A 12,814-nucleotide genomic window follows, 5' to 3' on the forward strand; every position below is an offset into this window, starting at 1 on the left:
CTTTTTAGGTACACTAAAGCAGACTAGAGGAGGGTCAGGGCACTTCTAAATAAGGGGAAGGAAGTATACCATGGATAGAGTGGGCCCCCCATGGTCTCAATTTTTTGAAGAAGGATGTTTCATATGTGCCTTAGATTAATTCTGGACATCTCCAAGTGCCTGGAGATACCCCTCTCTCCACATCTTTCTTGCTCAGCAGTCCCATGGATTTGCAAATATGCCTTGCCATTCCTTTCTTCTCCTAGCAGGTGACTGTGCTTGCAATACATCAGCTCTTTGTGAAGAAGCTACAGTTGTGCCTCTGCTTCTTCCCTTTTGAAGAATTAAGGTCACAATGTGACAGTGGTTTCTTGAGGTCACAGCTCAGCTCCTGCAGGAGCTGTTAGAGGATGGGTGCACTTTGCCCATGTAACCTTCTCGGGGTAGGAGCAGGTCTCAGCTTTGGATCAGTCTGAGAGTTGTGGTGTCACTGTCAGGACTGTAGATGATGTCAGCTATTTGGTACATTCTACAATTTTAGCCCTCACCAAGTGCAGTGCCTAGTTTAAGCTCATTATCTAATTCTAGTCATTGGAGAAACAGACACCTCTAGAGAACAAATCATGCCACCTAATTTAGACACCAGTTTTGGAATAAGTTTCCTGGTAAAAGTGTTTGCTTCCTTCTATGGGCTATGACTTTCTTAGAGAACATGTCAAATTCTGGATTGCCAAAATTAGGTGAGCTGAATCTACTTCTCCCTTCCCCCCACATAAGCTATGGAAGCCCATGAAGATATATTACTTTGCTATGTATTTTCCTCCATTTTCATTTATGAAGAGTGATGGTCACTCACTTTCAAACCCTGGGATACAGTTTTTGTTTATGTTTATTAAAATAACACAATATCCAGCAGCATCGATGTTGCAGCTGAAGTAGGGACTACTTTAAAGGCTAGTAGTCATTAGTAATTTTGATATGGCTCTGTAAAACAATTCCCACTGAGGGAAGTCTGCTGAACAGGGTGCCAGCCACCATTTACAGAGCACTTTGGCAGCTGAAGAAGCAATAAAAATGATAGATGGAAGCAGCAGCACATCTACAGTGGTTCCAGTCTGTTTACTGTTGTTGTGGTGTTATGCCTTCCATAGCTTTAGACAAACTCATCAAAATAGTGAAAAAGACACAAAAGATAGGCACGTTTTGTGAAAGAAAGCACATTTGTAGTGATGTAGATTGAAATGCAAATTAAGAAATGATGAAAAATGGTGTGTGTAAGGCTGCCTCTCAGCACAGTGTGCCCTGTAAAGAATATGGAAGGGGGCAGGGAGCTTCCAGGAGAAGTGAGACACTGGGAATTCATAGAGTGGCTAGAAAGCGCTGCTAGGAAAATCATATAGAGGGTCTGTGCTTGATGCAGAGGCAACAGGCAGGTCACCCATCAGAAAATACTTGGGAGAAGGTGTGAATTCAACCACTGATATCCTTTGTTAAGAGATTTTTTTCAAGTTTCTTAAAAACTTCATGTAGCCCTCCATCAGTTGCCAGTGAGACATCCAAGGCCAGGAGAGTCATCTCTCCCAAAGTAGCCAGTAGAGCTATACATGCTTGTACCAGCCAAGGAGCCTAGTCCAGAAAGCTCCTAAGCTTTAAGTTTCTGCCAGCTCTATTGTGCAGGATGGAAATCGTCACGTTTTGAAGCTTCAACCGGTCAATAGTCCATACAGAGAATCTCCAAGACCTGTTTTTCCACTGATTGCCAGAATGCCCACTGGGGACTCAACATGCCTAGAGGGGAGATTTTGGTCTGGAAAAATTTGCCAGTGTTTTTCCCCAAGAGCAGGTGACTGAGTTTTATTTTTTATTTTTTTTTTATGAAGCGATGAGAATCATTTTGATTATCTTCTTTCAGTAATGTTATACCATAATTTAGAGACCTCCTCAGTGAGTACAGACCTCCGGTCAAGACATTTTTTCTCATACCAGTATAATTACAACATTTTTAATGAGAAATTCATCCACATTTGTGGTCAACTTAGTTTTGCTATCACAAATTCAGTATGTTAAGTACATTTAAAATTTGATCTCCCATGTACAACAATAACAATGCCTTATTAAAAAAGTGGAGATGGGGTAGATATATGATATCAATGATTAAGAGAAATTGTGTAAAGAAAAAACAGGAGTTTCATTAATTAAATAATACTGCATTCCTCACTGCCTTTTTGTTAGTAAACTATTGTAAATGAGTTTTGCAATGCATATTTGCTTTTTATAGTCATAGTGGCATGGCTTCAGAATGATTCCTTGAATATTGGTCAAATGGCAGTTCAGGAAGAGTTCAAGTGTGTTTTGCTCACCAGCTGCCAGGTTTTCTCTGGATTATACATATTTTAGTATTTCATTTCAGAAAGCAAAAGAAGGTAAATCCTGAGCTGGCATGAGGATTTTGTGTGCAGTCAAGGGGTAAAAAAGTGCGACTCCAGATTTGGGCCCAGCATGGGAAGATGCAAGAGATGCAGGGAGAGAATGGCTTTCTGCCACGCAGATGTTTAGATATGAGGCTTGTTTAATAGCCCTATTTCTTTGAGGAGGGCTGGAAACTGCTTATTTAGTCCATCTGTGTGTGCAAAAGTTATTAATAAAATAGAAGCTTTCTATTTTGCATATTGTAGCAATTAAGGGAAGGGTCTCTGTCAATGTATGCAATAATTCCTTTTGTGTAAATCGACATTATGCATGTGCATTGAGAAGAATGCTGACCCCTGAATAATTTTCTGTTTTATAGAAACCAGTGTGCAAACCAGTAATTTATGATTAATTATTTCAAGGCTTAACACACTGTGAACTGCTTCCTTTGCCCTGCCATTAACCTTTCCCAACCTGTTCCCAGTTCTTTATGAAGGGATACACTTTCGTAGACAGAAGTGCCACATCCTGCATCATCAGGGGAGGCTCTTCTGTGCTGTCAGCAACTTCCCGTGGCCCCTGCTGTGGCTCATCATCCTTTTGCTCATCCAAAATAGACAGGTGCCTCCTGGACTTGAATTCCTTGACTGGTGTTCTTGTGTAACCCTTGATGCTCAGATGAAACTCTGTTCTTAAGTGATTTTCCAGTTGTGAAGTACTTATAATATATTAAAGCAGTTTGCTGTTAAGCTTGCTGTGGTGTGAGTCACTAAAAATGTCGCTGAAACTCTCCCTGTGTATTAAGCATTTGGAAACTTGAGTAAAGGAATTTTTATTTTTTTTTCTACTTAACATACATGCAAATAAATCTGGACCCTCACCTATACAGGAAATCCATATTTTAATATGACGTGGCGGTCTGGTTTATAGCCGAGCATGGTGGAAACTAGGTTGCAGTATTGCCCTCAAGTGGCCAGTTTTGGTACCACTTGAAGTATTAGCCACACGTATTTAAAGTGAGATGGAATGCAAACATACATACAGATACAGAGCAAAGTGTTGCAAACAGCAGAAAGGCTTGGGTTTTTTTTCCTTTGTTTTACGTTTACTTCGTTTGTTTTTGTTTTTGTTTTTGTTTTTAATTTAATATTGTTGCCCTGACACTTACAGGACAAAAAAACACAAAAGAAAAATTACCATCAATTCTTAATCAATTAGATTGCAGGGTTATTTGGGACTAAAATTATATTTGCTCATTAGGTTCCGTTAGAATGCTGTAATGCTCTTCTTTCTGTGAGAATGAGCATAATATAAATGCCATCTCTGTTTTCTTTCCTTGTGGTATCTAGAGCCCTATAATTTCTTTTTTCACTGATATAAGAACAGAACTTCTAGGCTCGGGGAGATCAAAGACATGCTTAGTCTGACACTCATTTGTGGCAGCAACCAGGCAAGAGAGCATCATGAAACTGTGCAACAGGACAAACATAAAGCAGTAGTGGTCCCTAGGCAGGCTGTATCTATTTCTGGTAACCTGCAGGGTGAGAAACACAAAACTGGGAGTGGAATATATGTCTTGATGTTTAATAAACTCCAGTGGGCTTTTATGCATGCAATTGTCTCATAGATTTTTAAATTCATGAGTGCTTTTGGTCTTACCAATGTCTTTGAGCAATGATACTATACAGATTACTTACTTGTTGCTTGAGAAAGAGTATTTGTTTGCTTTAAAACCTCAGCAAAATCAAATATAGCTTGATTTCATATCCTTAATTATTATCTTAAAAGGAAGAATAAGAAATCCTTCCTTATTTGTCTTCTTCATCTATGTCAACCTGTCATGCAGTGCACAAATAAAATCCTTTCTGAAGTTCTTTTCTGCTTTTGTCATTCTGAACATCCTTATTTAGCTAAGCAAGAGTTCAGACTGATTGTTCTCTACAACATGGGAATATGCCATAGGTTTTATACAATTACTCTGGCCTTTAGCTCTCTGTTTTTTTTCTAGTTCATTGGTCTTCTTGCTTAGGCTGTTCAATCCAGTCAGCTCTGTAAGCATGCCCTTCTGTGGCTTCCAGCTTTCCTAGACCTGCCTCCCATTATCCTGATTCTTCTCATCTTTCCTTTTTTTGATTTCCAGCTTCCCTTAGTCAAACTGATACATTTTTGTTTCTCACAGCAACCTGGGAAATGCTGTTAGTAAATCACCTTTAATTTCCCACTAAGAAGTCAGTGCTGAGTTGGGAAACCACTCTTAGTTCAGTCTCTTCAAAAGGCCTAATTTTGTGGTTGCTGAAGCTGGTGAGTGGCTTTTTGCTTTTGGACTTAGTCTTAAGAGCAAGGAGCTTTACAGGAAAGAAAAGGCCTACTCAGATGGCTTTTTCTCCTCCGTGTAATTAAGTTATGAAAGTGTTAAGGGACAAGATGTTGGGGTGTTTTGTGAACAACTCTTTTTCTGAACAATTTAATTTCATCTTTTTAAAAATCTTACGTAATGAAAAATATATACAGAAGTGGGACATTTACTGTAAAAAAAAGTTGAGTACTAATGTAATTTCCCCTTTCATCTAGTGCCATGTTAGATCTGCAGAGAAAGGGCACATCATAACACTAAATCAGGAGTGGAATAAACAGATCTACCTGAAGCTAATGCAATAAACTTATGATAAACTGCTGAACTGTTTTCTCTGTGTTTTATTCTGGAACTAATGTTACATGATTCATGGCTACATTTTTCTCCCATTACATGGCCTTTGACTATTTCTATATACTCCAATCAGTGGAAAGGTCCACCTGTGCTAGCAGAAAATATGGAAAATAGATTCCTTGCTAAGTATGTTTCCTCCTGGCCTTATGTGTGGAATTAGTTTTTATTCTTGCAGACATGTTAGCTATTTAGATACTTCCATACATATAATCAAAGAAATTCTTGGTTTTGTGTAAAACATATTTTTGTACCTAAAAACAACTACTTATGCCCAAAAGTATTTGGTCCTGGTGAAGAAATTTCACCAAAGACATCCAGTAAGAAGAATGAATGTACAAAAGTGAACTGAGAGAATAGAGCCTATGCTGAAAGTTTTTAAAGATTTATTGAATTTATTCAAGCTATTTTCAAGAAGAGGCAATTACTGTTAGTCTTTGAGACCCTGCAGATCCAGATGATCAGAAGGAGTGCAACAGCTCCAGTGCATAGCAGAACAATCTGGAGAGGATGCCCTTTGCTACTTCAAACAGGGTAATTTCTTGAAACCAAAGGTCATGCTTTCATTCCTCAGCCATAAACCTTACTTTCAACTCTTATCCTGATAACTTTGTCATTTTGAAGGCTACTACTGGGAACGAGTATCGTCTTTCAAAATCGATTCATACAAAACTGTAAAGTAGGATGTTCTAAATCCCAAAATGTAAGCTTCAAAATTGCACTGAATTACTCAGTAACCTCAGTGGTCTCTTTTCTTCTACCTCCTTGCTTCTGAGGTAGATTCAGAGCTCATCTATGCCTCCGAAGGAGTTACTGTTACAGGAAAAAACGTAGGAGTTCACCTTGTTTAACCAAACCCAGAAGTGTCTAACTGATGATATACAATCAACTGGCAATGGGTAATTATAATATACCTTCTATCAATTTCAGTAACAGAAGTGATAAATCATGATATCAGACACTTGAAGCACTTCAATGAACATTGCACATTTCTAAACATCCTTCTATAAATACCCTCTGAAACTCTAGTGACATCTGCTTATTCACCCATGTTTATCCAGCCTCTATCTCAAAGGCAACACAGGTTACAAACACAGTCCTGCTCTTCTTCCATGCACCTCTACTTGGAGAAGTGGGGGCCCCTGCTCTGTGTGTGCCTGTTTCACACATACCCATACAGGACCTGTGTCCATCCTTACATCCCAGTATTCCCTGAAATCTAGGCAGGAGCTGTGGTGCCAACAGGCTGACTTGTGGCAGTGCCTGACCAGGTTTTGGCTGCTGCTTTCTCCACCCAAAGTCTCTCCCCTGCTGCTTTTCTATTATTTCCCAAGCTGACTACTTCTTTGTTTCAAAAGTCACTTTGCAATTTCCTGGTTACTGTTTAACCTTGCTGATGGTTGCATTCCTCTTTATCAGGGTAAGTTTGGTCAAACATCATCCCAGACAGTTCTGCATATTCCAGGCACACGGGGGGTGTTGTCTGTGGGCAGGCTGTATGAGCATTCCAGTGATAGATCTCCTACCTGTCTTCAGTGTCTCACTTAGATTCCCCAGGCGAACCAAACAATTTTAGACCGCAATTAATGTCACTGTTTTGAGACATCTACTTTAGGATAGCATAAATTATGCTCTGTCAAGCATCTGTGCTCTGCAGTGTGGTGTAAAGGGAACCTAGATGTTTAACTTGTACATAGACATAAGCCATGATGTCTTGTGGTGTGGGATTCCTCTACAATATTGGCACCCCAGTGAATCGTCTTCATGAGAGCTGTGTCTCTGAACATCTGTTACAATCAACAGAGAGCTAATCAGTGCAGTCAGTGAAGGAATGTGTTCTAAGTTAGCATTTATTGCCATTCCCAAAGTTAGCTAAGGAAAATCTTTCTTGTTTGTTTCATCAGGAGGCAAGATTTTCTAGGATTGAGCTAAAGGCAGTCTCAGAAAGATCACTACATTTTGATTTTATACTCTTTCCCAGGGCAATCCTCAGCTGACCACTCAGCTAGCTGCCCCAGGCTGCCCCAGCAGCTCTTCTGAGAAATTAATTTGCAGAAAAATTGCCCAAGGAAAATCCTGAGGGAATTACTACAGTCATCATAACATCCAGCCCTGTGAGTGCCACACTCTTCCACTCTTCTTCAGGCTCCATGGCTCTGTGCATGAAGTCTGAAAATCAGAATTCCTTTGTCAATTAAATTGCATTTTTTCTATGTGTCAGACCTTTACGTGATGACTCAGTGTATTTTTGAGGAGCCAGAGGGATCCATGTCATTGAGATTATAAAGCTAATTTTAATGACTGCAGATTTTAAAAACTGGATGTCAAAATGGGTGAAGAAAAAGCATCATAAAAGTAATATTGACTTGGCCTTTTTTTCCCAGTGGCTTTTCCTAAAGCAAAGAGAAGTTATTGGGGAGTGAAAGGTCAATGAGTTTAAATTAATTGAAAGAGTATTTCTTGTTCATTCTGCCTTTACAGAAAATGTGTGCTTGATCCATGTAACTTGACTGCATTTGCACACTTCTCTAAGGCATTACATAAATATTTGGAACATACCTCCAACTGTATGAGTCCAGCATTTGGATGAACACCTTCATGCTTCTGAGAAGCCTTGTAATTCTCTGTATAATGGCATCATTGTATAAAATATATGTACATGGCTGCATTAAGTCTTACAGCCTACTAAAATTTAATCCCTATTCCTCTGCTTAAAAAATCACCAGCTAGAGGTCAGCTTTCTCCCAGAATAGATTCCTGTAACTGCCAGCAGTAGTTCCTACTCTGTCCTCTTTAAATTGTTCAGTGCTTCTGTTAATCGCACTCAATCAATGGTGAGGTTGCATTTTGCTGGACAGACAGTTTGTTTCCTCTGAAGGTGAGAGGATCAGCATCAGTGGTGGTCACTTGAAGAAACCTTCATCTCTTTAGTATCTTGCAGTTGAACACAGATATCTGTATACTTTTATTCACTCAGAAGAACCTGAGGTTTCTGGAGATTTTCACACTTTATCACCCTTAATCCATACAGTTTAAATTTTTCCTATCTGTTGCTGTAAATCCTGTGGAATCTGTTGGAGTCAAACCTAACCTGAACTTCTTTAAATAGGATTTTTTTTTATGAATTGAAATTTAAGCTGAAGTACTCATCTCATCTCCATTGGTCCTGAACCAGCCTGACTAAATATTTATTTTCAGCTATTGGCTTAGAATAAACATTGGTCTAAAACCTGATATCCTCCAATGAGAACCTGTTGAGCAATGTTTCTTTTCTAGGCTGGCTAAGGAGAGCTGTAACTAAAATGCAGTTTCTTGGAGATGCCAGTATTATTTTAATGCCTGTTCTGATGGCAGCAGTTGACTAGTATAGCCAACAGCATGCTCTGAGTACCAGTAGGGCAAACCAGCCTGTCTTTCATCAATTGTTACTAGAAATGTATGCATTATGTATCCTTTGCATTAAAGTGCTTGGGAATTGATTGATGGTGAGGGAGAAGATGAGCTAATGGTGCTCGTGCTTTTCCTCCCAGTAATCCCCATCTCTCCTTATAAAACTCTTCAACTCCGTATGTTCCCTGTGCAGCAAAATAGCACATCTCCTCGCTTAGTCCTTCAATATGCACTGGAGATTTAGGAAGTTAGAGAAAAGGTGCAAGCCAGAGTAGCAGAAACGGAAGTTGTGTACTGAATCTGGCAGAGGTGCTGGTAATAATTGCAGTAGAAAAATTCCCAGAAATAATGAGAAAATTTTCCTTTCTTAATGTTAATGCAAGATGTGTTCTACATGTACTGTACCTGCTTTATTTCCAAAGATAGCATTTTTTTTGCCATGTAAAACTGTCTCTTTGGTGATATAGTGCTACTAAATTATCTAACAGTTTTGCATGGTTCAGACCTCAACTGGGTTCTGTGCTGTATGATAACTCTAATGGAAATATTGTTCAAAGGCAGCCCCTTTCTTAGTACAAGGGACTCATATTACAAAACCTGCCTACGTTCCACTCTTCACTGGGTCTCTGTATTGCTCCAGTTGTTTCACTGAATCTCTGTCTGAAGTGACATGGGGTGAATTTGCATGAGCGATGAAAGCACTTGAGGACAGTGTTGTGCAGGCCAGTAAATATGCCACTGGGAGGATTCACGAGTCTGAAAGCCACAGAATATGCAGAGTTCGGTAAAAACACAGGCTGTGGCTGATCATTTTTCCAACATCTTTCTTTTTTATTCTATTTAAAGCTTGTTGACCAGGGTAAGGAATTGTAGTCAAGGTCAAGTGGGATAGCCCTTGGCACAGTATGTTAAGAAAAGAGAGTGTGCTATTACCCACTGATGAAAATAGAAGCATTTGTGAGTTTGTTTGCCTAGAACCAGTGACAGCAAAAGGCTTTATCAAAGTAAGCTTAGATTCTGAGCAATATTTTTTAAAACTGTTAATACGGATTTTGGTTTCGATATACTTATTTGTAAATAAAAAGTCGTTCTCTATTAGTATGCTGTCTGAAGCTTTTCATTCCACTTTATTGTACAAATGAATAAGAACTGAAGTTGATATTCCAAAGCAATTTTTATTTCTACCAGCCTTTTAATTTATGATTTTAAGCACTGATTTACTGTAAATGCTCAAAAAATAAATGTATTCTCTTTCACAGCTGCAAAAGTTTTTTGAGATATTCTTCAGAAACAGTTCTCCCCAACAAGCCTTCAACAACATGAAGGAGGCTATAAACAAACTTCTACTTATAACTGAGGTCTTCAGCAAATCATCCGCCTCAGGACCAAGTTCTTTCAATCAGTAAGTGACTTGCAGTAGTCATTGTAATGCTAGTGTCAAGATAGCTCCTTAAAACAGAATAAAAATTGTAGAGGATACAGGATTCTTAAAATAAAAAATTCCCATCTATTTCACACTTCTTTATAAAGTAAGGACATACTGCATTTAAGGAGTACGACTCTTCAATATCCACAGGGTTTCTGGTTTGTGAAAAGGTTTTGATGAATACTTAGGACCAGATGCTAATTCCTAATGAAGTGTTTCAGGCAGCACAAATGAACAGAAATCACTCACGATTGGGCTAGTCCTAACATATATAAAGCTGTATTTCCTTTCAGTGAGTATTCTGTCATATGTCAAATATTTAATGCTAGAGTAGCCCAGATTGTTCAGAGCTGGTTCTGGTAGGCAATCTGAACAAGAGACACTGTAAAACTCTTTATGAAATGTACATTATGAAATATACCTAGGCACCAACAGTCACATTTCTGTGTGTAATCACTTCTATTAATGTTATAATTCTTACACATAAATCAACCTTTATCATGTAATATTTTTACTAAATAAAATTAATATTTGTTCTATATATGTTATGCCCCATCCCTGACATTTTTATGGTAAGTACTAAATAAGTTACTATTTATTACATTTATGTGTTTTATAAAGCTATTTTGAGAACCAGGTGTTTTAGTAGCAGTAATGTAAAGCTCATTATTTGACTTACACAAGTTGGGAATAAAGCTTATATTGTGAGTGGAGAGGGTAGCAAGGAGGGGAGGAGTGTAATGGGGATGAAGCTATTTTGACAGTGGTCCAAACGCTCTTTTTTACCAATGAAATGGACTCTCTTGTTTGTGTAACACAAGGCTTGCTTGTAACTCCTGACTCGTGCCTCCAGACATACCCATAGCTGCAGCAGAGCTCTTTGGCTTCAGTGAGTCTGGAGCCTTTCACCATCTCTTGCCCTCCAAATGTCTTCAAAGCTTTTGCCAGGCCTCATTCATTCTCTTCAAAAGGCATTTCTTCCTTCAGCATAATTCACCTCCCTCTCTGTCAAGCATTAAAAACACGTTTATATAGCACTATTTTCATCACCTCACAATCTGACTCCTTCCATGTTTCATGCTGCTGGCTCTTCCTAGAAATTTATTTAGTCTGTATCACATGTTGTCTCTTGGCCTGTGTGTGTATGTTTTCTTGCATGTGTTCTCTGGACCTGTGTGCGTATGGAATTTTACTGTATACAGGGACGTGGTTCAGTGGTGGACTTGGCAGTGCTAGGTTTATGATTGGGCACAATGATCTTAAGGGTCTTTTCCAACCTAAATTATTCTATGATTCTATATTTCACAACAGTACCTAACCTCACTGAAACTGATTCCTTTTATATTGTGTTTCAGATGCAGCCAGTGTTTTCAAATGCTAACCTTTGACATTGGATTTGGCATGTCCATACACCCAGTAGTTCTTAAGGTGAGAAAATTGCACAAATTATTGCTTGACTCAAAAAAATTACACCAAGAAGAACACAGCAGGAAACTCTCTTTGATAGGTACCCTCAAATCTCTAAGTGTACCAATACTCTAATATTAATTTTGCCTGATTGTGGAGATTTGCTGTAAAAGAAACCCGTTTTTAAGAGTCTGAGTTACTGTGATGAAGTTCACCACACCATTAAAGTGTGCAAACTTTTCAGTTTATATTAAAAGGCTAGCTATTACCTCAAATGAATATCAGTGGAACAAAATCCATAGGAAGCATTGCATGAAAGTGGAGTTAGGTTTTAAATGTGGCAGAACAAAGATGAAGGGAGGAAGTTAAGAAACCGCAATTGGCTTTAAATACAAATTAAAGTTCTCCATAAATTGGATTGTACTTCTTCATTTCATTACCTGCTTTGACCTCCACTGTGCTGCCTTCTTCCTGGATGATCCACAAGGCCCTTAAAACCATGGAAATGGGAGCTGTGCCAGTTTTTGTACCACTCCTGCCTCAGAACAGTCTGTCCTGAAACAAATATTGTACTGCTTTCCAGCTGTTCTCATTACCTCATGTGCATGCATATAAATAGGTATATAAAACGTTTCTTCATATTTATGATATACAAATATTAACAATAATTAGCTAATATATCCCCACTTAAAATTTGTTCAAGTTTCTAGTAACAACAGTGCAGTCAATCTCTCCATCTTTCAGAATAAAAATCCTTTAAACATAGGAAAAATGCACGTATGAAAGGAAGTTTGCACAATTGAAAAAGTCCAAAAGACCATATCCTTAATTAGTCTGAGAAGACTTATTTAGCTACTATAAGAAATGTGGTATGTCATAACAATTCAATAATTGTATATCAGACTGTAAAAAAATTATCTCAGAAGTGCTTAAAAAGCTAAACATAAAACAAAATGTTTACCTCCCTGTATAGAAGTTTCAACCATTAGCCATTATCCATAAATTTACAGTATGAAAAAATAAATGGCTCTAAAAAATAGCAGTTGATAATTAATGCAACATTGAATTTGAATATTATCACTTGGAAACTGTAGCATGCACACAACCTATTCATGTTGATGCTATATTTGTGTTTATGTTAAAATAATGATTTAGTCAAATTTTATAGCCATGAATTTGTTCATTGTGTTTATATATTGTAAAACTTACACATTCATCTGTAATAACAGATGTTCTGTATTAACTCTAAACACATGAGTTTTGCAAGAGCTGTATTAACATAGACTGTGACATAGTATTTTTTTAATCAAATTTCAAATCAAGCATGGAAAAAAAAGCTTTCACTTGTGTCTGCAATACTGCACTCTGTCCACTGGAGGACAGCAAACATTGTGGTATGGACTTGTGACAGAAAATGTGGCACAGCATTTGTTGTTTTATAATCCTGTCAGTTTGTGTTATTATTACCTTTTTTAAAGTTCCAGTTTAGTATTTATTGC

The 12,814-nt window shown here is 38.1% G+C and overlaps 1 protein-coding gene across 4 annotated transcripts in view; it reads left to right on the top strand.

Annotated features, from left to right (window-relative positions):
- The window catches only part of CPED1 (cadherin like and PC-esterase domain containing 1), a 142,389-nt gene that overhangs the window by 50,186 nt on the left and 79,389 nt on the right, over window positions 1-12,814 (top strand). For all 4 annotated transcript variants that reach the window (XM_042018116.1, XM_042018113.1, XM_042018115.1 and 1 more), the window contains exons 8-9: window positions 9,742-9,884; window positions 11,264-11,336. In XM_042018116.1, the coding sequence (XP_041874050.1) occupies window positions 9,742-9,884; window positions 11,264-11,336 (216 nt within the window). The remainder of the gene's footprint in view (window positions 1-9,741; window positions 9,885-11,263; window positions 11,337-12,814) is intronic.

The sequence above is a fragment of the Corvus kubaryi genome, unplaced genomic scaffold, assembly GCF_017639235.1.
Source record: "Corvus kubaryi isolate FWS band 111438036 unplaced genomic scaffold, C.kubaryi_AGA036_p1.0 137, whole genome shotgun sequence".
NCBI lineage: Eukaryota > Metazoa > Chordata > Aves > Passeriformes > Corvidae > Corvus > Corvus kubaryi.